The sequence below is a fragment of the Canis lupus genome, chromosome 9, assembly GCF_003254725.2.
Source record: "Canis lupus dingo isolate Sandy chromosome 9, ASM325472v2, whole genome shotgun sequence".
NCBI lineage: Eukaryota > Metazoa > Chordata > Mammalia > Carnivora > Canidae > Canis > Canis lupus.
Window position 1 is genome coordinate 61,303,849 of NC_064251.1, and position 27,834 is coordinate 61,331,682.

At 39.3% G+C, this 27,834-nt stretch overlaps 3 protein-coding genes and 1 pseudogene across 3 annotated transcripts; 2 read left to right on the plus strand and 2 right to left on the minus strand.

The window, feature by feature from the left end:
- The first annotated feature begins 1,846 nt into the window (after positions 1 to 1,846).
- On the plus strand, positions 1,847 to 2,422 carry LOC112677086 (peptidyl-prolyl cis-trans isomerase A-like; annotated as a pseudogene).
- A 1,698-nt stretch (positions 2,423 to 4,120) lies between these two features.
- LOC112677085 (olfactory receptor 1L4-like) lies at positions 4,121 to 5,145 on the minus strand. Its single transcript, XM_049113775.1, is given in 1 exon segment — positions 4,121 to 5,145. A coding segment is annotated over 1 exon segment (933 nt). The 5' UTR covers positions 5,054 to 5,145.
- A 15,986-nt stretch (positions 5,146 to 21,131) lies between these two features.
- LOC112677084 (olfactory receptor 1L4) lies at positions 21,132 to 22,159 on the minus strand. Its single transcript, XM_025474961.1, has one exon. The coding sequence runs from the start codon at positions 22,062 to 22,064 to the stop codon at positions 21,132 to 21,134; it is 933 nt and encodes a 310-aa protein (XP_025330746.1). The 5' UTR covers positions 22,065 to 22,159.
- A 1,223-nt stretch (positions 22,160 to 23,382) lies between these two features.
- Positions 23,383 to 23,661, plus strand: LOC112677120 (mitochondrial import inner membrane translocase subunit Tim9-like). Its single transcript, XM_035720939.1, is given in 1 exon segment — positions 23,383 to 23,661. A coding segment is annotated over 1 exon segment (279 nt).
- The last annotated feature ends 4,173 nt before the right edge of the window (positions 23,662 to 27,834 follow it).

A 27,834-nucleotide genomic window follows, 5' to 3' on the forward strand; every position in this document is an offset into this window, starting at 1 on the left:
GGTTTGAGTGAGTAGTATAAGAAAAGGGTCCAATTTCATTCTTTTGCATGTGGATACCTAGTTTTTGTAACAACACTTGTTGAAGAGACTGTCCTTTCCTCATTGTATATTTTTGATGCCTTTGTTTAAAATTGGTTGATTGTATAGATTTGAGTCTATATCTGGCTTTCTGTTCTGTTCCATTAGTCTTTACGCCAGGACCATACTATTTTGATATTGTTGCTTTGTAATATATTTTGAAATGAAATGTAAGCATTCTACTTTGTTTTATATTCTAAGACTGTTTTGCTATTTGGGATTCTTTGTACTTTCATATGAATTTTAGATTTCCTTTATTTATTGCTGTATATGTCACTGAAACTTTAGGACTTTAATAGGGATTGGATTGAATCTGTAGATCACTTTGGTTAGAATGGTATTTTAACAATACTTAGTCTTCCAATCCATAAACAGGTGATTTTTCCATTTATTTGGGACCTTCTTTAGTTTGTTTCATTAAACGTTTTTGTTTCCAATATTTAAGTCTTTCATCTTGTTGGTTGAGTTTATTCATAAGTAACTTATTCTTTCTGATGTTACTAGTGAGGTACTTTACCTATTTCCTTTTAAACTGTTCATCCTAAGTATACAGAACCACAACTGAGTCCTTAATCCCCATCAGTCTCCTTTCTATTCCTCCATTGCAGCTTCATTAACAATGTCACTAATGACCTTCATGTCATTAAAGTCAATGGACAATCTTCCAGGCTTATTTTGCTTAAACTCTCTTCATATTTTATGTTAGCAATTACAGCCTCTTGAAGCTTCTTATATTCTTGAATTATATGACTACTCTTTTTTTGTCTTCTTTGCTAATACCTTCTCTATCAGACTTTTCAATGTCAGAAATACTCAGCAGTCTTCCCTAGGTCCTCCTTGGCATTCATATTTCATGCCCCTCCTAGTTTATATCACTCTGATTAACAGGCAAAATTTGCTCAAAGAACTAAATTTTTGTTAGTTTCACACTGAGCAAAATCTCCAGCATTTACATATATGTAATGAGGTTGCAGTAGAAGGACCCAGTACATTTCCTTGCATAGTTTCTTCATTAAAGAACATGCTTCTACTATTATTCCACTATTGTATTCACTAGCCTTGTAGACATCTATCTATATGGTGAGAGGAGGAGCTGTCAAGAGGTTTCCTGGGCCACTCCCAAGGGCCATGGAGAAGCATATTTAGGCAGGATGTGCAGAAGGGCTGCTTAGACCTTGCTCTGAGTATACGTACTTTCAGAAGGGATTTATTTCATTCTTACCAATATTTATTGGCAAATTTCCAAGTTCACCCTAGGATCTTTTGTTTGGAGAGCAAAACTTTGATTAAAGTCCTTTGATATTATCTGCCCATCAGCTCACTTCTTCTGAAGGGTGGTAGGATATCTTATGGAAAGTGCCTCCTGAAAAATGAGTGGGAAATATCAGAAAGGGAGACAGAACATGAGAGACTCCTAACTCTGGGAAACAAACAAGTGGTGGTAGAAAGGGTGGTGGGCGGGGGGTGGGGGTGACTGGGTGATGGGCACTGAGGGGGGCACTTGATGGGATGAGCAGTGGGTGTTATTCTATATGTTGGCAAATTGAACTCCAATAAAAAAAAAAAGAAAGTGCCTCCTCTTTTGATAGACAATACTCTAGCTGTGACTTGAAAAAGTTAGGAGTCAACTGGGGGACAGATTTTTTTCTTTAATATTTATTTATTTGAGAGAGAGCACAAGCAGGGGGTGGGGTGAAGGAGAAGTAGGCCCCTTGCTGAGCAGAGAGCCCCACATGTGGCTTGATCCCAAGATTCTGGGATCAAGGCTCTGAGTACTGGAGAGAAGGGATTCGGTTACAAAGGTTCCTGCTTTCACAGGATTATCCCGGGATTTATGTGCCAGGGTGGGGACTTCACACATCACAATGGCACTGGCAGCAAGTCCATCTACGGGGAGAAATTTGATGACAAGAACTTCATCCTGAAGCACACAGGGCCTGGCATCTTGTCCATGGCCAACGCTGGACCCAACACAAACAGTTCCCAGTTTTTCATCTGCACCGCCAAGACTGAGTGTTGGACGGCAAGCATGTGGTCTTTGGCAAGGTCAAGGAGGGCATGAACATCGTGGAAGCCATGGAGCGCTTCGGGTCCAGGAATGGCAAGACCAGCAAGAAGATCACCATCGCTGACTGTGGACAGATCTGATGAATCTAACTCCTGTTTTATCTGAACTTCCAGACCATTCCTTTAGCTCAGGAGAGCGCCCCTCCACCCTCACCTGCTTGGAATAGCCCAGTCTCCGCACTCTCACTGCAGTTCTGGGGGCTCCGTGGTTCCTTTCCCCAGGTCTAGCTGGATTGCAGAGTTCAGTTTATGATGATGAAATAAAATCTAAACCACACACACACACAAAAAAAAAACCAGAATCTTGGGATCATGACCTGAGCTGAAGGCAGATGCTTAACCGACTGAGCCATCCATGTGCCCCTTGGGGACAGATCTGTAACACTTTCAGCACAACATATATCTCATGTCTCTTGTTATCTAGTATTCCCTTTAGTGTGAACTTTAGGGAATTTAGGAGATTACTTGTTGACAAGGGGTTGTGGTCACAAGTGGTGAGTGACATCTAGACCAAAGAATTTAGATGCCAGTGCAAAATCTTCAAGTTTTGCTCAGCTTCTGAGAGAGTGATGATTAATATTTACAATTGTATCTGCTCTATCAGCTTTGGTCCTAAGTGTTTAAAATAAGCAGCACTCTCATGCTTTTCAGTGGTGAACATGCAATGTCAATATGAAATCTTTGGTATCAAGGTTCAAGGATTTTGACATCGTTTCCTCATACAACCTAGCTTATCCTGACACATTGCTTTTTTCCAGGATATAAAGGGAATTTCAGTGAGGATCATGGCCATGTGGCTAAGGGGAGAAGCAAGGGGGAAGAGAAAAGGAGTCAAGTGTTGAGATTTCTCTGTGAGGACTCTTTGTAAATCTGCTTTGAAGATTCTTCTGTCTTTTCAGTCTTATTCTCTCTGTTCTCAAACTGAACAAGCCTCACAGGGCTTTCCACTATCCCTCAACACATTGTAGTCTTTATGCCTCTTCCTATTTATGTGGTTCAGATTATTTGCAATGTTCTGCCCATTACCTGCTGTATTGAAATTTCGTCTGTCCAAATCAATCCATCCTTAAGGATAATCTTAGATCATTATTCCAAGAGGTCTTTCCCAATTCCCTACAAGTTCCTGTATCTTCTTATTCTCAAAACCAAGAAGACTTTCTTGAGTACTAGGGAAAGTCAAACTCATAAAAGAGGTATTTGGAGATAGCTTTATTCAACTTCAAGATAGCTTCATTTATATGGGTGGTAAATGGTTTTTCTGAAACGTGGATTCCAGGCAGCACTTGGCCTGTGTTTGCACATGTAATTGGTCAAGGTCATTGATAGAAACCCGAACCCTTTCCCCCAATCTCCCCTAAGTCAGCTACTTGGGAACATTAGTAATTCTTTTTCCTGGGTACAGCTGGTCTATTGGAATTCTTCTAGATCTCACCACTTCAAATCACCCCTGTCACCAAACTAAAGCCAAATAGGGTACATAGAACATGTTGGAACATAGCAAATGAAGTTGAAATATATTTAAATGTATTTAAATCCTCAATACCCCGTTTCCTTCATGTTTAGCAACTCATGTTTTATGCTATATAAAACAGAAGTTAGGAGAGAAAGTTGCTAATACTTTTGTCTTTGAGCTTATTGCTTATTTTAGTATTTGATGTACCCCCAAAAGTCATTTGTTTTCACAGCATCCCCAGCCTCTTTAAGCTTCATCATAGAAATATAACTTATTTATAAAATTATTTTTATATTTGGTTGAAAGTACTTTGTATAAAATAGCTATATAAAAACATTTTACACTGTAAAAAAAGAGAAACTAACTGTTCTAGCTTCTAGGTCAAGGCTCTTATTGCTTTTAAATACTATCTTCTATGGCCTCTTTGGGTGCCCTGTTACAAATAGGTAAGAGGGAAAGATAATCTATGTGATCATTTTTTAGGTCACCTCCCAATTAAGGTGTTCCACCTATTTGCTCTTTCTATGAGTGAATTCTGTCCCTTAATTTAATCAAACCCCTCTTCATATCTTTGTTCCTCAGGCTATAGATGAAAGGGTTCAGCATGGGTGTCACTACTGTGTACATAACTGTGGCTACCCGGTCCTTCACCACTGAGTACATGGACAGGGGCCTAAAGTAGACATAGATGACACTCCCATAGAACAAAGCCACTACAGTGAGGTGGGAGCCACAGGTAGAGAAGGCCTTCCACTTCCCAGCTGCAGAGGGAATTCTGAGCACAGTGATGATGATTCGCAGGTAGGAAAAGAGGATGCACAGGAAGGGCGTTGTGATGACGGCCAGGGTCTCAGTCATGACCACAATCTGGTTGGAGGATGTGTCAGAGCAGGATAGCTTTAGTACAGGTTGGGTATCACAAAAAAAGTGCTTAATGACATGAGAGGCACAGAAGGACAGGCGGGACATGAGTAGCACTCGGAGCAGGGAGTGCAGGTGGGAGATGGTGCAAGAGCCCAGCAGCATGAGGAGACAACGCCGTGGGTTCACGACCCTTTCATAGTGGAAGGGGTTGCAGATGGCCACCAGCCTATCTATGGCCATAGAGGCCAGAAGGTAACTGTCAGTATTCGCAAAGGCCATGAAGAATTACATCTGGATAAGGCAACCCACAAAGGAGATAACCTTGGTCTCTGATAGTAGGTTTGCCAGCATGTTGGGCACAATCACTGTTGTGAAGCAGATATCTGTGAAGGACAAGTTGCTGAGGAAAAAGTACATAGGAGTATGGAGTCGGGAGTCAGACTGGATAGCCAAGATGATGAGTACATTGCCCACGACAGTGACCAGGTACATGATGAGGAAGATGGCAAAGAGTGGTTTCTGTAGCTGAGGACTGGAAGAGATGCCCAGGAGGACAAAGCCTGATTCGCTGCTATAGTTCTTTGTTTCCATGTCTGTGCCTCTGTGGACGGGGTGTGGAGAAGCAGTTGGAGAGATGTGAAGGGCAACTTCATCAAGTCAGATTCTTCTTCAAACTCTAGCCTATGAAAAGAATCCCTCTGCTTTGCTAGAATTTTAAAGAACATTTACTTTAAGAAACAACTATTTGTTGGATAACTGAATTTAAATTAAAAAAAAAAAAGAGGGCACCTGGGTGGCTCAGTGGTTGAGCATCTGCCTTTGGCTCTGGTCATGACCCTGCGGTCCTGTGATCCGGTCCCACATCAGGCTTCCAGCAGGGAGCCTGCTTCTCCCTCTGCCTGTGTCTCTGTCTCTCTCTGTGTTTCTCATGAATAAATAAATAAAATCTTAAAAATAATAATAAAAAAGAAACTACTAAAAAAAGAAACTACTGAAAGGAGAGCAAAATCCAACATAGAATAAATGAAGAAAATTCCAAGCTGCTTTCTCAATAAGAAAGTAAAGGTCTATCCTAAGTGTTTGAGGAACTTCTAGGTAGTCTAATGTGTATGAGTTCTTCTCAATTCTCTTTTAAATATTCTTAGGTTGTTTCCTCACCAACTTTGTATCCTCTTTTTTTCCCCTTCATGTCTCAGGAGGAAAGGCTATTGGGTCTCATCTTGAGTCTGGATGCTTTCATACAAGGGGTCTCCATGAATGATATCCTATTCTAAGGATTCTGTCCTACTCTTAGGGGCAGAGGTGGCAGCTGTGGTAATAGGGATAGGATAAAAGTGAGCATCATATGTCATTAGTGCTCTTTGGTATCCACAGAAGTCAAATGAGACTTGCTTAAATCTTCAGAGCAAAACCTGCTTCATGTCTATTTAATCATTTTTGTTTGGCTAAGATGATCTGGATGTTTAATGTTTTTGGTTCAGGGATGCCAGTCAAAATAGAAATACTACCATGAATGGCCTACATTACTGTGGTTAATTTTAAAAATATATATTAGTTTTTCTGATTAAAAAACTACAAAGTCCTCATTCTCAACATTCAAATATTGGAAGAGAAAGCCTTCAATGTAAGTCCCTTACCAATATGATGTATAAGAAACACACACAAAAAGATACGGTCATTTTGTGAGGTGATGGAGGTGTTAGGTAACCGTAGTATGGCAATCATTTTACAGTATGTAAGTGTATCAAGTCATCATTTTGTACACCTTAAAGTTACACAATGTTACATATCCATTATATCTTGGTAAAGCTTGAAGAAGTCAATTTTCTCAATTAATACCATTCAGTGTGCCAAGGGCATTTTTAATGGGAGTTGAGATCATTCTAGAATTCATCTGGAGGCATACATTGCTACAGGGAAACAAGATAATTTTGAAAAGCTTAGAATAATGACTGAGAAGTTTTCTAACCAAAACTCAAAGCACACAATAATGAAAAACAATAAGATAATGGTACACACAGAAAAAAACAAGTAAAGGGTCAATGTAAAGAATCCCATATACGTGTATTTACAAATGTATATAGATCTTGAACTATGAGGAACTTCGTATATGCTATTTGTTTCATAACAATGAAAAATGGATGAACTATTATTTTTTTTATAAATTAATTTTTTATTAGTGTTCAATTTACCAACATACAGAACAATACCCAGTGCTCTGGATGAACTATTAAATAAGATATTTGATTTTTAACTTAACTTAACTTTAGAAAAGTTAAGGCTAGATTTCAATCTAACACACATAGAAATAAATCCCACATAAATGAACAAACTAAAAAGTAAAAATATCCAAACCATAAGTTATTATCCAAAAAGCAGTATGTATTTCTGGTCTCAGGATAGGGATGCCATTCCAAGGAGAAAAGATGCAGAAGCATAATGACAAAATATTGTACTCAAAACTGAAAATTACACCAAAAAGAGATAATATGTAAAGCTAAATTTACACTGATGACTCAAAAAAGTATCTTCAATGCCTGTACCAAAAGCAACAGGGAAAATGTTCATTCTTCAGTAACCAAGATGTATAATGTATAATGTATATGTATGTGTATATGTAATGTGTGTGTATATGTATGTATATGTAATGTGTATGTATGTATAATGTATATACATTAGAATAAAATACAATTTTTACCCATCAGATTTTTTTTGGGGGGGTTCATAATTTTTTATTATTTTTATTTTTTTAATAATAAATTTATTTTTTATTGGTGTTCAATTTGCCAACATACAGAATAACACCCAGTGCTCATCCCATTAAGTGTCCCCCTCAGTGCCCATCACCCATTCACCCCCCCCCTCCCCTCCCCTAGTTCGTTGTTAATACAGTTTGTTTTTTTTTTTTACAATATCCAATATGTGAGGAAAAAGATCCTCACCTATACTGATAATGAGAGAGTAATCACTATATGCTTTGTGGTACTCTTTCTCAGAATCAAATATACATTTATTTATTGAATGATTTCACTCACAGAAATCTGTCCTTTAGAAAGAGTCATATGTGTGTACACAAAATTATGTGCACCTTTTCATTTTATCATTGCTTTAATGCCAAACAAAAGAATATAAACAAACCAACTAACCACTCCTTGGAGAAGCATCGTAAGTATCCACAATAGGTGAATTATTAAAGCGATTTATAGTGCATTCTCTTTACTCAATAAAGAAATAATATGGCTCATGCAGCCAACATTTATTAGCATGCCATTTCATCACACACTGAGCTAAGTGCTTAGCATGTCTTTCATCATTTTATTTTCACCAAGTCCTGAGATAGGCCCTATTATTATCCTTAATTTATCAGATAAAAATAGAACTTAGCAAAGTTAAGTAACTGACCAGATCCCACAGTTAGTAAGTAGTAGATCTGGCCTTTTTAAAAAATTATTTATTTATTTATTTATTTATTTATTTATTTATTTATTTATTTGAGAGAGAGTGTTTGCATGTGAGTGTGGGGGGAGAGGCGCTAAGGAAAGAGAGAGAATTTCAAGCAGACTAGCTGCTGAGCACTAGCCTGACTTGGGGTTCAATTCCGTGACCCTGAAATCATGACCTGAGCTGAAATCAAGAGTCAGGTATACAATGAAATATTACTCAGCCATTAGAAATGACAAATACCCACCATTTGCTTTGATGTGGATAGAACTGGAGGGTATTATGCTGAGTGAAATAAGTCAATCGGAGAAGGACAAGCATTATATGGTCTCATTCGTTTGGGGGAATATAAAAAATAGTGAAAGGGAATAAAGGGGAAAGGAGAGAAAATGAGTGGGAAATATCAGAAAGGGAGACAGAACATGAGAGACTCCCAACTCTGGGAAACGAACAAGGGGTGGTGGAAAGGGAGGTGGGCGGAGGATTGGGGTGACTGGGTCACGGGTACTGAGGGGGGCACTTGATGGGATGAGCACTGGGTGTTATGCTATATGTTGGCAAATTGAACTCCAATAAAAAAAAAAAAAGATCAAGTCAAATGCTAAACCAACTGAGCCACCCAGCGTCCCATAGAGCTGGGATTTTAATTCGGCAGTCTGATGGTAGAGCAGAAGCTGTTTATTGCTAAGCTATATTTATCAAGGTTACACTACTACCCATGATATTTTAAGTGACAAATCAGGTTGCAGAATAATATATATATAACAATCCCATTTTTGTAAAGGAAAAATTATTTCTTAATATGTTGTGTTTATTGTGGTTTGTGTGTTGCCTGTATGTGACTTCCTTCTGAAGTGATACTGAAGAGATGCAGTGGGAAGACCCTTCTGTATTTCAGTTTTTATTTTATTGTTCATATTTAAAAATACTAGACATACATTTTTTAGACATATATTTTTTATATTAATTATATAATTAAAAAGGTGAAAGTTCCTTATGATTCCAGTTTTCAGAGGGCTAGAGTTGTGTGCATATTTCAAAGTTGCTTTTTAACCCCCATAGATTTCAACAAATACTATATACAATAATGGGGTCAGTGTAGCCATAATTCTTTGCCCCCACAGTTGGTGTTATAATGGATATTTGTGTGTATGGTTGTGTGGTGCACTCATGAGACAGTTTCTAAGGTATGGAATACATCCTGCAATGTGGAATGCTGAGTTGGAGTTTGTGAACATTGAACATTTTAATAGATACCCCCAATCTGAGACCCATACTCTTCATCCCACTGTTGGGCCATGTATTCATTTGAGTCTCTGGACTGTTTCTCCAGCTCCTTCGCCATGTCTTTCAGCCTCACTGCTGGGACATCATTTTCCCTGGTCGTGAGGAGCCATTTCATCCTCTTTGGGCTTGTACCTGGAATTTGCCAGATCTAGGAGAAATTTCTCAGGGGGCAGTGGTTAACCTCTTTCCCACTGAGCTGAATAGGATAACATTGTATGTTTCCTTATGCCTTGGGCAAGTCATTTCATCTCCTTAGAGCCATCAATAAGATGTGCTGGTTCTACCTTCCGTCCTGCCTCCTCCTATCATCTGGACACTCAAATGTCCCTTGACAATATGCATATAGCTGTGATACCATCACCACATTAAATTGCATTAATAATGTGCAGGATTGGGAAGCCTAGGTAGCTCAGTAGTTGAGTGCCTGCCTTCGTCCCAAGGGAGTCCCAGGATTGAGTCCCGCATTGGGCTCCCTGCATGGAGCCTGCCTCTCTCTCTACCTATGTCTCTGCCTCTCTCTCTGTGTATCTCTCATGAATAAATAAATAAATAAATAAATAAATAAATAAATAAATAAATAAAGTTAAAAAATAATGTGCAGGGCTTTTTTTATATCAGTCATACCCCAAAATTGCTGTTTAAAAAAAAGCAGCAGCAGCAGAAGCACCACAGACCCTGGAATCTCTGCAGACTTACCTACAGAGCTAATGATAAAGAACCCTGGGATGAGCATTGGGTGTTATTCTATATGTTGGCAAATTGAACACCAATAAAAAATAAATTTATAAAAAAATAAAAAAATTTAAAAAAAACTTTAAAAAAAGAACCCTGCCCATCTGGTGGTCCCTGAAAACTTTCAAAAGCAGACCTGAAAAGAAGTCAGTGATTTTGACTGTAGTTGGTTGAGCAGTCCGTGTTTTATGTCTGTGAGTCTCATGGATGAAAGTCAGCTCCACTTACTTGCCATACTTGTTTTCTGCCCCCAGAGTTAGTGGAGTTAGGGATCCTCATGCTATCCAGTGCCAGATAACTACACATCTTGCTTATCCTGAGATTTTGATGTGAAAATGCGGTATTAATAAAAAAGATTAGTAGAAATCAGAAATGAGGTGCCTGTGCCTCCTTTCATACAGTGAATATAAAAAATAGTGAAAGGGATTATAGGGGAAAGAGGAGAAAATGAGTGGGAAAAATCAGAGAGGGTGATAAAGCATGAGAGACTCCTAACTCTGGGAAACGAACAAAGGGTAGTGGAAGGGGAGGTGGGTGAGTGGGGATGGCGTGACTGGGTGATGGGCACTGAGCGGGGCACTTGATGGGATGAGCACTGGGTGTTATGCTATATGTTGGCAAATTGAACTCCAATTAAAAATATACATAAAAATAATAATAAAATAAACCCTTTGTGACATCAGTATATAATGTAATTTTAAATCTTTTAAATCTTTGTTGCCAGATAAATTCATCTTTATATTCCAAAAAAAAAAAAAAAGCTTAGCCTCTGTATCCCATGAATGCTGGTTTTGCCTGACCCAGCTAAGGGGTGGTAGAATGAGGCTTTATCAGGGCTCTTGTGATGAATAAGAGGCAGCATGGGGAGTTTGATTCACAGTCAATTTAAGAGTAAATATGGATGGCTTTTTAATTTCTGTCAAAAGTGCAATCATCATAACGTCAATGGCTTCTGTACCTTCTTAAGTTTGTATTTACAGACATTATTTCTCTACCTTCCTGTTATGTAAGTGAGGTAATATTAGCAAACACATTTTGATATGATGGACACCATGTAACTGAAAGTTATGATGCTCAGTAATAAAACATTTTATGTTCCTGGCTGAAAAAAGAGAGTTAAATGAAAGGGTCTGGTGAAGCTTTCTACAGATAGTGAGCATGACTGCTAGAGAAATGACAGTTTAATGATAGCACTGGTCCTCAGTTAGTGGTAGGAAGGACCAGGAGGGACTAGGGTCTTCCTAAGACTTTTAAATTATGCTATCCCACCTTCAATGGTATTTACTCCCTTGTTAGATGGGAAGTAGAAACTATTTCTATATTTCTTAACTTTTCTACTGGAATTCTCTACTTTGTGGGCATTTGTCATCTCATTCTCTCCCTTGCTTCCTCACCACCGATGCAGGGTACTTCTAGCTGCAAACCACATCAAACAGGGGACTACAAACTTGGAGCAAAGCATGCTTTTCCTAAACAGGAAGTCAAAGTGCTTGGCATGTGATGCACTGATGAGAGATGCCCATCATCCATTCACCCACCTGCTCCTGTGAATGAGCAAAGACAGCTGGAGAAAAATTCAGCTACAGTTTCTTGGGAAGGTTCTAGGCTTAGCCCTTGTCCATTGAATCCTCATACTACCCCTGTGTTGTTGGAAGCATTGCTTTCCCCCTTTTAAAAAAAAGGGACTGAAGATCAGAGAGCCACATAGCTGCTAAGTGGCATAGCGGAGACTCAAACCCAGGTAGGTTTGGTTTCAAATTGTGTTTTATCTATGCTAAAGGATGCAGTATCATGGCTGTTCCCCAAACCATAAACATGTGGTTGAGAATGAAGCTGGCGTGTCCTCTACAACAGAAGTCCTCTTACTTCCCAGGGACTTACACCTTCTGCTGACTCAGTCCTCATACTCCCTTCTTTGCCCCCATGCATTGGGATCTTTTACTTTCCTTCTTTCTTACTGCCTCCCATTCCATAAAGCCTTATACTCAGCTATCTTCTTCCCCCTCAGAGAGGAATGGTTGCAGGGGATTTTGGACCTCAGCTCTGTCAGATTATGAGAAAATAGCCCTTCTCTCCCTTTGTAGCATCAATACCTGAACTTAGACTGCCCTGGGCCAGGTTTTTAGAACCCAGCTTCTCCCTGATTACCCTCTTCCCACTCCAACAGAGGGGCAAACAAATATGAGCTCTTTGAATGGATGACATCCTGCTTGGGGATCCCTTTCCTGGTGTGGTCCTTCTCTTTTTGATTCTCTGAAATCTCTTCTTTATGCCTAGTTTTCACTCCTATATGATATTAGAACTTAAGTCAGCCATTCCCAGTTGGTAAATTATAGATTTCAAGGCAAGTGGACATTGGAAATATGCCTCCTCAATTCATTTGTGTGAATTATTGTCTTCTATCTGTCTCAACATACACTTGGGATCCCTCTGATGGACCAGAAGTGCTTAGAGTGGGAAAGTGGGACTTTTGCTGAAACACAGTCTCTTGAGTCTTTCTGCTGAGCTGTCAGTGCCTCATCCAGATGTCTCCTACCAGAGATATCCACTTCATTGCAGCCCCTTCCTGTAGGTATTCTCCGTGAGGGTAATGGAATAGTTAGCAGTGACATCGTGCTTACATGTGCTAGACACTGCTTTAAGAAGTTGACATATATTAAGTCATTTAGTTTTTATAATACTCCTTTTCACAGATGAGGAAAGTGAGGCACAAGGAATCCAAGTGACTTACATAAGTCCACACAGCTAGAGGATGGTGGAGTCCAGCTTGAGAGAGCGTGCTCTTATCCTCTGCATTATGCTAGCTTTCTCATTCACTTGTTTTCCTGCTGGCCTGGTTTCTTGGAGAGATAACTCTGAGTCTCTTGGTTGGTATGATGTGGGCTGTAGCCTTTAAAGACAGGGACCAGTGCCTTGCACAGAGTGTGTTCTCCGGAAATATGTGACATATGAACGAAGAGAAAGAGAGAGGTGAAATCTATTGGCTTTTGGGATGGCGGAGAGAAGCTAGGATGAAGAAAAGGGAGGAAGATCATATGAAGAGGTTGACCCCCAGTCTCTGTTCCCAAAGACCCCTCAGCCTGCCTACCTGTGGGCTTGACAGAGAAGAGTCCGGGTCCTGACCAGTCTCAGGGCCTGCCAGGGAGTTGAGGTCAGACTCTGAATCTGTGAGGAAGCAGGGCAGGGCAAGTGCAGATCTAGTTCCAGAACAGTGCTGTCTCTTCTAAATACAGTGGATATTGGTGATGGAAGGGGAGACCCAGAGACCTGTCCTCCATTAATGCCAGAGCCCTGGGGGCATTGGCCCTGTGGTCTTCCCAAGAGAGAAGAACATCTGATGTCCTCACTGAGCTCTGAGCCTTGGGGAACCTGGGCTCTAGAGGTATAGTCTTATATTTGGGGAAGGTAATTAGGGCAATGTAGCAACAAGGGTGCAGGTGTTCGATTCACATGTATGTGAACTATGTACATGAACATGTGTTTTCATGCACACATGCATGCTCTCTGTTCATGTATGTGTTCCCGTGCGTGTCTGTGCATAGGCTTATGTGTGCCTACCTGGAAGGAAGATGGCCTCTGACATCTCTGAAGTTCTGTCTGCATGCATGACTGTATCTAGGCGCAGGTGTAGTATTATGGGAAAGGGATTAAATTAAGATACAGGCTCTGGAACCAGAATGAATAGATTCAGACACTGGCTCTACCTCCTCCAGGGTGTGTGAGCTTTTGCATCGTTGCACAGGTTTAGATAATAAAATCTATTCTAATAGAATAGAAAAAATATTCTATTTTAATTCTGGTAATAAACATATAGTGTAATATTAGTTTCAGTGATTCAACACTTCCATACAGCCCCTGGTGCTCATCACCACAGGCATACTCCTTAATCTCATCACCTATTTAACCCATCCCATCCCTCTTCTCTAGTAACCATCAGTTTGTTCTCTATAGTTAAGTGTCTGTTTCTTGGTTTGCCTCTCTCTCTCTTTTTCCTCTGCTCGATTGTTTGGTTTGTTAAATTCCACATGTGAGTGAAATCATATGGTATTTGTGATTCTCTGACAGACTTACTTCCCTAAGCATAACACTCTCTAGCACCATCCATGTTGTTGTAAATGGAAACATCTCATTCTCTTTGATGACTGAGTAGTAATCCATTATATATATAATATATATAATCTCTTTTATATATATGTAAAATAAAATTATATATATAAAATCATATATATATATGAGGTGGTATATACATATATACCATTCATCAGTGGAAGTTACTTGGAGTGTTTTCATATTTTGGCTATTGCTGATAATGCTGCTATAGAAATCAGGGTATATGTTTCCCTTGGAATTAGTTTTCTTTGGATAAATACCTACTAGTACAAAGCTGGATCATAGGGCAGCTCTATTATTAACCTTTTGCGGTACCTCCATGCTGGTTGTACCAGTTTGCATTCCTACCCATAGTGCAACAGGATTCCCATTCTCCACATCATCACCAACACCTGTTGTTTCTTGTGTTGTTGTTTATAACCATTCTGACATGTTTGAGGTGATATCTTATTGTAATTTTGATTTGCATTTCCCAGATCAATGATGTTAAGCATCTTTTCATGTGTCTGTTGGCCATCTGTATTTCATCTTTGGAAACATCTCTTTATGTCTTCTGCCTATTTTATATTTTTTTAAAATTTAAAAAAAATTTGGGGGGGAAGCCTGGGTGGCTCAGTGGTTGAGCATCTGCCTTTGACTCAGGTCATGATCCTGGGGTCCTGGGATCAAGTCCCACATCAGGATCCCCGTGGGGAGCCTGCTTTTCCCTCTGCCTATGTCTCTGCCTCTCTCGGTGTGTCTCTCATGAATAAATAAATAAATAAATAATCTTAAAATTTTTAAAAGATTTATTAAAATCTTATGAGATTAATTTAAATTCAATGTGCCAACATATAGTATAACACCCAGTGCTCTTCCCATCAAGTCCCCTCCTCAGTGCCCATCACCCAGTTACCCCATCCTCTCACCCACCTCCCCTTCCTCAATCCTTTCTTTGTTTCCCAGTTAGGAGTCTCTCATGGTTCGTCTCCCTCTCTAATTTTTCCCACTCGGTTCCCTTCCTTTCCCTTATAATCCCCGTCACTCTGTCTTATATTCCACACATGAGTGAAACCATATAATGATTGTCCTTCTCCGACTGACCTATTTCACGCAGCATGATACCCTCCAGTTCCATTTACATCGAAGCAAATGGTGTTTTCTGCCCATTTCCTAAAAAGGATCATTCTTTTTTGGGGGGTTTTGTTGATTGTTCCCTGATATTTAAATTTTTTTTCCTTTGGCGGACTTAAGGTATTCAGAGCAGGTACAGGACCACAGCAAAATTATTACATACATAGAGTTCCTACATACTTGCAGTCCCTACACATGCACCAAATCCCCTAATTATCAATACCCCTACAAGAATGCTACAGTTGGCGTAATTGATTAACTCCACTGACACATCATCATCACTCAAATCCATAGTTTAGAAAGACTATCCACTGGAAAAAAGACAGTCTCTTCAATAAATGGTGCTGGGAAAATTGGACATCCACATGCAGAAGAATGAAAGTGGACCACTCTCTTTCACCATACACAAAGATAAACTCAAAATGGATGAAAGATCTAAATGTGAGACAAGATTCCATCAAAATCCTAGAGGAGAACACAGGCAACACCCTTTTTGAACTCGGCCACAGTAACTTCTTGCAAGATACATCCACGAAGGCAAAAGAAACAAAAGCAAAAATGAACTATTGGGACTTCATCAAGATAAGAAGCTTTTGCACAGCAAAGGATACAGTCAACAAAACTCAAAGACAACCTACAGAATGGGAGAAGATACTTGCAAATGACGTATCAGATAAAGGGCTAGTTTCCAAGATCTATAAAGAACTTCTTAAACTCAACAGCAAAGAAACAAACAATCCAATCATGAAATGGGCAAAAGACATGAAGAGAAATCTCACAGAGGAAGACGTAGACATGGCCAACATGCACATGAGAAAATGCTCTGCATCACTTGCCATCAGGGAAATACAAATCAAAACCACAATGAGATCCCACCTCACACCAGTGAGAATGGGGAACATTAACAAGGCAGGAAACAACAAATGTTGGAGAGGATGTGGAGAAAAGGGAACCCTCATACACTGTTGGTGGGACTGTGAACTGGTGCAGCCACTCTGGAAAACTGTGTGGAGGTTCCTCAAAGAGTTAAAAATAGACCTGCCCTACGACCCAGCAATTGCACTGCTGGGGATTTACCCCAAAGATACAGATGCAGTGAAAAACCGAGACACCTGCACCCCGATGTTTCTAGCAGCAATGTCCCCAATAGCCAAACTGTGGAAGGAGCCTCGGTATCCATCAAAAGATGAATGGATAAAGAAGATGTGGTCTATGTATACAATGGAATATTACTCAGTCATTAGAAACGACAAATACCCACTATTTACTTCGACGTGGATGGACCTGGAGCGTATTATGCTGAGTGAAATAAGTCAATCAGAGAAGGACAAACATTATATGTTCTCATTCATTTGGGGAATATAAAAAATAGTGAAAGGGAATAAAGGGAAAGGAGAGAAAATGAGTGAAAATATCAGTAAGGGTGACAAAACATGAGAGACACTAACTCTGGGAAGTGAACAGGGGGTAGTGGAAGGGGAAGTGGGTGGGGGGTTGGGGTGACTGGGTGATGGGCACTGAGGGGGGGCACTTGGCGGGATGAGCACTGGGTGTTATGCTATATGTTGACACATAGAACTCCAATAAAAAAAAAGAAAAAAAAGAATATGATAGTTTCTCATATATATATAGTTTCCCAGTCCTTAAAGTCCTTGGTGTTTTGCCTATTCGTTTCTCCCTTCCACCTATGCCCTGGTGACCAGAGATGTTTTACTATCTCCACGGTTTACCTTTTCCAGAATTTCATATAATGGAATCATATAGCATTGAGCCTTTTCAGACTGACTTCATTCATTAAGTAATATCCATTTAAGTTTTCTCCATGTGTTTTCCAGACTTTAAGCTCATTTATTGTTTGTACTAAATGTCATTGTCTGGATATAACGTTGTTCATTTATTCACTCACATACTGAAAGATATATATTTAAAAATAGCTAGACATGATTTTATTGTTACAAGGGGGGGGGTGGATGCAAAGATGTTATTCCATCACCTGATCCAGTCTTTTCTGTTGTGTACAGTGCTTCAGTTCACAAGCTCCACCTGATCTCAGGTTCTCAGTTTACAGCGGCTCCAGGGTGGCCCTGTGTATGGGTAACTGTCCTCAACTTCAAAGTGAGGCAGAGTAGTCCTCTGACTTACCAGAGTGACTGTTAGGTTGGTGCTGGAGTGGGAGCCCTTCTTATGGTTCCTTACCTGGTTTCTGACTGCTAGGCTGCCTCTGATTTAAGTAACAGTTATCCCACCTCCCTAACAAGGGGCAGGTGTTTGTTGGGTTAGGGCAGGGCTTGGTGGTGGATGGATTGGATAAGGGGATCTAAAAACCCTAAGGTATTCTGGCAGGAATCTGAGAGCTGATGATGGTCAAAGTAGTTTTACCAGGTCCTCAAATTCTTTATGCCAATGGGGAACTGGCTTGTTTCACCTTCATCTTTTGAACATCCTCAGTTCCATTAAACTCTGATTATTTATGTCTTGTGCAGCAAGCCTAGGGTTACCTATGATGCAGATCAGTAGGACTCTGGCTCAGATGATCTGAGTTTCTGGGTATGCCCCTAAGAACTACCTTATGGCATGTGTCTGAAATTCCTGTTATATCCAGAAACAATGACCTTCAGAACACATTTTCTATTCAGGGAATGCAATGGTTCTGGACAAGTGTTTGTATTTAACATTGCAAACCAAGTTCATCCTAACTAGCTCATTTCTTTCTTTCATGTGTAAGTTCTGATGGAAATTTCCTGGAGATTGCTTGGCTGGGAGGAGATTATTCTGCTCTGTGTGTGTGTGCTTATATATCCATATCCTCATCTCTTGAGAATTCTACTCTTGGATTATCTGACTACTCCTTTTCTGTCTTCTTAGCTAATACCTTCTCTATCAGACTCTTCAATGTCAAAAATACTCCACTCTTATCTAGGTCCTCTTCAGTATTCATGATTGATACCTCTCCTTATTTATGTCACTCATTATGATAAGTAGGCAGAACTTGTCCAAAGAAATAATTGTTCTTAACTCAGTAGAGTGAAATTTCCAATATTTACATATATGTAATGAGCTTGCAGTAGAAGGACCCAGCATATTTCCTTTCACAGTTTCCTCATTAAAGAACATGATTCTAGTATTATTGCACTATTGTATTCACCATTCACCAGCCTTGCAGGTATCTATCTATAAGGTGGGAGGAGCAGCTGTGAAGGGATTTCCAGGTCTACCCCCAAGGGCCAGATAGAAGTATCTCACCTGACCTGGCAAGGTGTTCAGAAAGCCTCCTTAGACCTTTGCTCTGATACTATGTACTTTCAGAAGGGATTTATTTCATTCTTACCAATATTTATTAGCAAATTTCCACATTCATCGAGGCTCCTTTGGATAGCAAAGCTTTGATTAAATTTTTCAATACTACCTGCCAACATCACCCTACCCTTTTGAAGGATAGCATGAGATCCTGTGGAAAATGCTTCCTATTCTGACAGAAGCAGCACTCTGGCTGTGACTGAGAATGCGGGTACTAACCTGGGGGCCAGATTGGTAACTTATGCCAACATGTTATCTCACAGTCACTTGTCATGTATTTTATGGAATACCTGTAGGATTATACCTAAAATATCTTAATTTCTTTTTTTAAAAAAAGACTTTATTTATTTGGGAGAAAGAGAAAGAGCAGGAGCATAAGAGAGGGGCAGGGGGAGAGGGACAAGCAGATCCACACTGAGGAGGGAGCTCGATGTGAACTCAATCCCACAATGCCAGACACTTAACCAACTGAGTCACCCAGGCACCCCAAAGACCTTGATTTCTTAGTGATTATGTCTTGTTGAGAAAAAGGAGTCTGGGACTGAAGGCAGAGGGGACCCAGAAAAAAATATGTTTTGTTTCCTGGAACCGAATGACTGACTTATGTTTAGAATTTACTGAAGGTATAATTAATGAATTTGTGTATTCCCTATATGCCAGGCATTATTCACTTTTTAAGGTGGTTGCATATACTTGGGTAAAACTATGGCACAGGAATAGAGGAAGTAGAAAGAGTACAGACCTTGTAGGCCAGCATCCCAAAAGTTGAGTGACTGGTGAGAGATAGTGGTAAAAGCCAGGCATGCTTGTACAATATGAAGGCAAGTGCAACTTGAGTTTGTTTCCTGGATTGCTGGTTGCTTCCTGACCACTAGACAGTTCACAGTAGCAGTAATGGCAGGGGTCTTAATGTGGGGCCCTACGTATCTCTGTGTTCCATTAGGCAACCATACACCTCTGGTTATATCGTTAAGGCCAAAAGTCTGATATTCAAGTTAAGTTCCTGTCTTCAGCAAACTTATGATTAATACAAGCTAAAGGTTGTTCAAACTTGAGGATATATTAGGCAGGACTCCACAGACAGTATAGAGTCTTGTGTTATTTGTATTATTGAAATTGATAATCAGCTACAATTGATTAAGCAACAAATTCACACTTGTGTATTCGTGTGCTATTAGTGTTGTGTAGAAGTCATTAAATCCATTTATTCAATCATTTTGGGTCCCCATTTGAAAGATGGGATGAGCCCTGGGTGTTATGCTATATGTTGGCAAATTGAACTCCAATAAAAAAAACAAAAACAAAAACAAAAACAAAAACAAAAAAACAAAAAGACAGATGCACTGTTGAATTGTGCCTGTTGGGATCCTTGTGTTTGGGATGGGTTGTGAGATTAGTTGTTGAAAATGAGTGGTGGCCACAGTGACATGAATCACATCTAGACCAGAGTATTTAGACGCCAGTGCAAAATCTTCAAGTTTTCCTCAACTTCTGATGGAGTCATGATTAGTGTTTAAAATGGTGTCTACTCCATCAGCTTTGGTGCCTGTTTAAGATGAGCAGCACCCTCATGCTTTTCAGTGGTGAACATGCAGTGTCAATAAGAAATACATCTTTCATAATCAAGGTCCAAGGATTTTGACATTGTTTGTTTCCTCAGCACAACCTAGCTTATCCTGACTGACACACATTGCTTTTTTGCCCCAGGATAAAAAGGGCATTTCAGTGAGGATCATGGCCATGTGGCCAAAGGCAGAAGCAAGGGGGAAGGGAAAAAAAAGTAGTCAAGGGCTGAGATTTCTTTGTGAGGACTTCTTAGTGTTGGAGTGGGCACTAAATCTGCTTTGTAGATTCTTTCATCTCTCTAGCCTTATTCTCTCTGTTCTTAAACTGAACAAGCCTCACAGGGCTTTCTACTGTCCCTCAAACACATTGTAGTGTTTATGTCTCTTCCCCTTGTGTGGTTTAAACTATTTGCAGTGATCTGCCCCTTTCCTATTGAACTTTTATCTTTCAAAATCAATCCATCCTTAAAGACAATCTTAGGTCATTATTCCAAGAAATCTTTCCCAATTTCCTACCAAATTCCTGTGTTTCTTATTCTCAAAACTTTGAGAATTCTTATTCTCAAAGACTAGAAAGACTTTGTACTTTCTTGAGTAATAGAGAAAGTCAAACCCATAGAAGAGGCTTAGCTTTATTCCACTTCAAGATACTTTATTTATATAGCTGGCAGAAATGTTTTCCCTGAAATGTGGATTCAGTCAGTACTTGGCCTGGGATTGCACATGTAATTGGTCAATGTTGTTGATAGAAACTAACTGTTCTAGCTTCCAGTCAAGGCTCTTATTGCTTTCCACAATATCTTTTATGATCTCTTTGGGTGCCATGTGACAAATGGGTAGATGGGAAAGATAATGTGATCATCCCTTAGGTCACCTCCTAATGATAGTGTTCCATTTATTTTCTCTTTCTATTTAAAAATATTTTATTTATTTATTTTGACAGAGCAAGAGAAAACGCATAGGCAGGGAGGGGGAGTGGCAGGCAGAGGAAGAGGGAAAAGCAGGCTCCCCTCAGAGCAGGGAGCCCAATGCAGGGCATGATCCCAGGACCTTGGGATTATTACTTGAGTCGAAGGCAGGCATTTAACTGACTGAGCCACCCAAGCACTCTCTATTTGCTCTTTCTATGAGTGAATTCTGTCCCTTAATTTAATCAAACCCCTCTTCATATCTTTGTTCCTCAGGCTATAGATGAAGGGGTTCAGCATGGGTGTCACTACTGTGTACATAACTGTGGCTACCCGGTCCTTCACCACTGAGTACATGGACAGGGGCCTAAAGTAGACATAGATGACACTCCCATAGAACAAAGCCACTACAGTGAGGTGGGAGCCACAGGTAGAGAAGGCCTTCCACTTCCCAGCTGCAGAGGGAATTCTGAGCACAGTGATGATGATTCGCAGGTAGGAGAAGAGGATGCACAGGAAGGGGGTTGTGATGACGGCCAGGGTCTCAGTCATGACCACAATCTGGTTGGAGGATGTGTCAGAGCAGGATAGCTTTAGTACAGGTTGGGTATCACAAAAAAAGTGCTTAATGACATGAGAGGCACAGAAGGACAGGCGGGACATGAGTAGCACTCGGAGCAGGGAGTGCAGGTGGGAGATGGTGCAAGAGCCCAGCAGCATGAGGAGACAACGCCGTGGGTTCATGACCCTTTCATAGTGGAAGGGGTTGCAGATGGCCACCAGCCTATCTATGGCCATAGAGGCCAGAAGGTAACTGTCAGTGTTTGCAAAGGCCATGAAGAAATACATCTGGATCAGGCAACCCACAAAGGAGATAACCTTGGTCTCTGATAGTAGGTTTGCCAGCATGTTGGGCACAATCACTGTTGTGAAGCAGATATCTGTGAAGGACAAGTTGCTGAGGAAAAAGTACATAGGAGTATGGAGCCGGGAGTCAGACTGGATAACCAAGATGATGAGTACATTGCCCACGACAGTGACCAGGTACATGATGAGGAAGATGGCAAAGAGTGGTTTCTGTAGCTGAGGACTGGAAGAGATGCCCAGGAGGACAAAGCCTGATTCGCTGCTATAGTTCTTTGTTTCCATCTCTGTGCCTCTGTGGACGGGGTGTGGAGAAGCAGTTGGAGAGATGTGAAGGGCAACTTCATCAAGTCAGATTCTTCCCTAGTTTCCAGGTCATAAAAATGCTCATTAATATTTGTTCTGATTTTAAAGAGTATTTATTTCAAGAAAATCTAGAAAGAGGGAGTAAAATCCAATAAGACAAAAATAAGAAAATTCCAAGTTGCTTTCTACATGAGACACTAATATTTTTCCATGTGTCCTTAGGTAAATTAAAAAAAATTTTTTATTGGAGTTCAATTTGCCAGCATATAGCATAACACCCAGTGCTCATCCCGCCAAGTGCTCCCCTCAGTGCCCATCACCCAGTCACCCCAACCCCCCGCCCACTTCCCCTTCCACTACCCCTTGTTCATTTCCCAGAGTTAGGTGTCTCTCATGTTTTGTCACCCTCACTGATATGTTCACTCATTTTCTCTCCTTTCCCCTTATTCCCTTTCACTAATATTTATATTCCCCAAATGAATGAGACCATATAATGTTTGTCCTTTTCCGATTGACTTATTTTACTCAGCATAATTTTTTTAAAGGAAATTCTGCTAGTCTAATTTGTCTGAGTTTCTCAATTTCTCTTTCTAGAGATTCTTTTTCATTTGTATCTTCAGCAACTCCTTAGGTTTTTTTCTCTTCTTTGCCCATGGAATGTCTTTATATAAATGAAATTTTTGACTAAATACCTGTGGAGCCTTCATTCTACACTTTTAAATAATACCTGTCTAGAAAACTTTGAATATAAGCATCCCATTCCACCAATTAGGCCAAAGACACGTCAAGGACGGCCTCTGTTACCACTATTAAGCTATAGTACTCAGATGGTAGTGAAAGCCGGTGAAAAAGCAAAAATAATGAAAGAGGCATAATATTTCACTTGCGATTATTTTTTAGTTGACTTGTTTGGCTATCTAGGAAAATCCAAGGTACTCATCTGAGAGCGTTTAAACTATGAAGATGTATCAAAGTGGCTAGGTATAAGATACCTAATACAAATATTAATATTTACCCTGCAGTAGAAAAATATAGTGGAGTAAAAAATTTCCTTTGGCCATGGCAAGAAAGTCTAACCATCTAGCCACTGTAGCACTTATCCTGACCCAGACTCTCTGTCTGTACTTGGATTGTCAGGAAGCCTCCCAGCCTCTCATGGGTATAGGATATGAGAGCCTATGCTCCAGTAAGAAATCAGGCCTCATTGGAGACATTCAAACAAAGTTTGGAGAACTAATTTTCCAAAAAAAATAAGGAAATTCATGCATTAGAAAAGGTATAAACATACCAAAAGCATATGGCAGCACAATTACCAGAATCTGATCAGACCAAACAGTTAAATGATTTTCTTGAAACCTACAATAAACTTATAGCAATCTACTTTTTGGACTTTGTTAAAGACTTCATAACAAGAGAAGTAAAACCTGAGGAGATCATCTGTTCAGAACATTGCTTATGGAAATATTTAAAAATGACACAAAGTATATCCATGAGATTTCAGGAATAGCATATTTAGCTGATTGAAGCCCTGGCAGCCAAAGCAGGATTCTGGCCCACCAGGATAGAGAAGTCTTGATGGATGGATGAACTTTTGATGAATTCCAGCAGCTGTTATGAGGGAAAAGAGAATTCATCTGCTTAAAATCCCCTCAAAGCAGTAGCCACCATGTTAAACCATTTGCCATGGCTGTTCAGGATATGGAAACAACTAAAGAAACAAAATTGCTATTTCCCAGGAAATCAAGATAGAAGGTCTTATTGTTCAATGAAAATACTAAGGTGCAACATTTGTTGAGGCCTTAAGATTCAGCAGCTTGGTAACTTCATTAAAAAAATAAATCATTGTTTTGTGGTACTTGGGTGGCTCAGGTGATTAAGCATCTGACTCTTGGTTATGGTTCAAGTCATGAGTTCACACTTAGTCATGGGATTGAGCTCCACATTGGGCTCTGCGCTCAGTAGAGATTCTGCTTCAGATTTTTTGTCCCTTCCCAGCCCACTCTCAAATAAATAAATAAATAATCTTAAAAAAATAATAAACTAGAGGTACCTGGGTGGCTCTTTTGGTTAAGCGTCTGGTCCTCTCAGGTCGTAATCCCAGAATAGCCCTACCTGTGAGGGTCCCTGCTTGGGGTGTGTGTGTGGGGGGGGGGGGTCTGCTGCTCCTTCTCTCTCTGCTCCTCCCCCTGCTGTGCTCTCTTGCATGCTCCCTCTCTTTCTGTCAAGTGAATAAATAAAATCTTTTTTAAAAAATTGTTTTTTCTTCCAAAAAAAAAAAGTCTAAAAAATATTTGGGAATAAATCTGATAGAAAAAAGTAAAAAGAAATGAGAAAGATCTGTCTGAAGAAAGTGTAACAGAACACAAAGGGATATCTAAATAAATGGAGATACTATAGAGGTACTATATTTCTACAAAAAGAAGATTCAATATTTTAAAATGCCAATTCTGTGATTACACATGTGATATTATACAGTAGCTGTCTTCATCTTTTTAGCATGATGCCCACAAGTTCCACCCATGTTATTGCAACTGGCAGGATTTCCTTCTTTTCTATTGCTGAGTCTAAAAAAAGATAAATTCATAGAAACAGAGAGTAGGATTGTGGTTACCAGAGAATGTGAGATGGGAGAAATGGGGACATGTCAAACAAAAGGTACAAATTTCCAGTTGTAAGGTCAGTAAGTTCTGGAAATCTAATGTAAAGCATGCTGACAAAAGTTAATAATATTGTAGTATATACTTGATATTTGCTAGGAGAGTAGATATTTATTATTTACTTTCATTGAGCTATAACTGACATATAACACTGTGTAATCTTAAGTCGTGAAATGTGTTGATTTGATGCATTTAAATTGCAGTATGATTACCAGCATAGCATTGGCTAACACCCCTATCACACCACATAATTATCATTTCTTTTTTTGTGATGGGAAGAGCAATTTCTCTTAGAAACTATGAAGTTTATATATAATTCATTATTGTTGTCTATAATCGCTATGCTGTGTGCTACATCTACAGGATTTATTCATCTACTGGTTGTGAGTTTGTACCCTTAAACAACATCTCCCCGATTCCCTCACTCTCCCAGCTCCTCCTAACCACCATTCACTTTGAGAGCGTAGTTCTTAAATGTTCTTGTAAAAGAACTAGAGATAGTAATTATGTGAAGTGAGAGAGATATTAAGTAACCATATTGTGGGAATCATCGCACAATGTGTAAGAATATCAAATCATCATGTACACTTTTAACTTACGCAATGTTATATGTGAATTATATCTCAATACAGCTGGAAAAAAATTCTTCAAGAATTAATAAAATTTAGTGCACCACAATAAGACTCCAAGAGCATCTTTTTCCCCAAGAGTATTTTTTTAAAAGATTTTATTTATTGGGATGCCTGGATGGCTCAGCGGTTAAGCTCTGCTTTTGGCTCAGGATGTGATCCTGTAGTTCAGGGATCTTTTTTAAAAGATCTTATTTATTTATTCATGAGACACACACACACACACACACACACACACACACAGAGAGAGAGAGAGAGAGGCAGAGACACAGGCAGAGGGAAAAGTAGGTTCCTAGAGGGGAGACTGGTGTGGGACTCGATCCCAGGACCCAGGATCATGCCCTGAGCTGAAGGCAGACGCTCAACCGCTGAGCCACCCAGGCATCCCCACAAGAGCATTTTTAATAGAACTGAGAAGGTCATTATAAAATTCATTTAGAGAAATAAATGGCCCAGGAAAGACAATTTTGAAAAATTAGTATAATGACAGAGCTTTTCTTTTACTTTCTTTTCTTCTCTTTTCTGAGAGAGAGAAAGAGAGAGAGTTTGTGTGTGTGTGTGCGTGTGTGAGAAGGGCAGAGGGAGAAAGAGAGAAAGAACCTTAAGCAGGCTCCATGCCCAGTGCCAAGCCTGATGCAGGGTTCAATCTCAGAACTCTGAAACCATGACCTGAGCTGAAATAAAAAGTTGGATGCTCAAATGACTGAACCACTCAGGCACCTCAACAGAGAGTTTTTCTAACCAAAAATGAAAGTATGTAATAATGAAAAAGAATATGATAATGATACACAGAAAGAAAAACCAATCAATGAACCAACATAAAGAATTCTGTATGCCTATATTTATATATGTATATAGATCTGAATCAATAGACATGCTAAAGTGTTGTAAAAATAAGGCACATGATGTGATGAACACTGGTTTTTATATGCAACCGATTAATTATTGAAAGCTACTTCTGAAACTAATGATGTACTATATGTTGGCAAAATGAATTCAAAGTAAAAAAAAAAGAAATAATAAGGCTATATTTCTATCTAACCCACACAGAAAGAAAACCCATATAAGTGAACAAACTAGAAGTAAAAAATCAAAGTCATAAAGCAGCAGCCAAAAATAAAGGACATATTTATATAGTCTCAGGATGTGGATGCCATTCCAATTGAGGAAAAAAATGTAGAGGCAAGAATGCCAAAACACTGTACTCAAAAATGTGAAACTTACACCAAAAGAGATCATAAGTACAACTAAAATATTAACTATTGACTCAAGAAAATATCTACAACACATCTGTAGAAATGTGTTGAAAACATATCAACCTAGTTGGTAATCAGAAAATGTAAATTAGACTGAAACACAATTTTCACTCATCACATTGTCAATAATTTTTTTTGGCAATATTCAAAGGGAAAAAGACCCTCACATACATTGGCATTGAGAGGATAATCTGCATAGGCTTTTTGGTAGTGTCTATCAGAATCGAAAATCTACATCTCTTTGTCCAATAATTCCACTCATAAAAATCTATCCTTTAAAAATACTCATATATGCATAGCACAAAGATACATACACAAATTTTTGTAGCATTACTTACAATACCAGATAAAAAAAGAACAAAGAAACAAACAAACAAACAAAAAAACCAACAGAGGAAACAACCTAAATAACCACAAATTATCAAAATAGTTAATAGTGCATTCTCATTACTCGGTGCACCCAGTCTTTAAAGAAATAAGACGGCTAATGATAGTCAACATTTATTAGTACTTAGCATATTCCACCCTGAGGTAAATGCTTTTCACATCTTTTATGATTTTATTTTCCCCAAATCCTAAATAGGCACCATTATTATCCTTATTTGCAATTAAAAAAATAGAATTTAGCAAAGTAATTTACCAGATACCACAGTTAGTAAGTGGTAGAACTGGGATTTTAATTCAGGCAGTCTGATGGCAGAGCTAGTCATTGCTAAGCTATATTATCAAGGTTATACTATTGTCCATGATATTTTGTTAAATGATAAAAGTAAGTTGCAGAGCAATGCATAAATAACAATTCCATCTTCTGTAAAGGAATATATCTCCTTTATATTTGTGTTTGTTGTGGTGTGTGTCTGTTTTTTTGTGTGTGTGGTTGCCTGTCTGAAGCCAGATTATAGGTATGGAGTAAGGAATTCCTTCCATATTTAACTTTATATACAGATATGTCCTGCTTAGGGACATAGAGTCTTTCAGGGCTTTTTCCAGGGATGGTCCTTCTCTGTTCAGCTCTCCAAAATCTCTGCTTTATGCCTAGTATTCACTCCTATATCAGATTGGAGCTTGGCCCAGCCATTCCCAGCTGTTAAATTGTAGATTCTAAAACAAGTGGACATTGGAAATATGCCTCCTGGATTAATTTGTGTGAATTATTGTCTTCTGTCTCAACATATGTTTGGAATCCCTCTGATGGACCAGAAGTGCT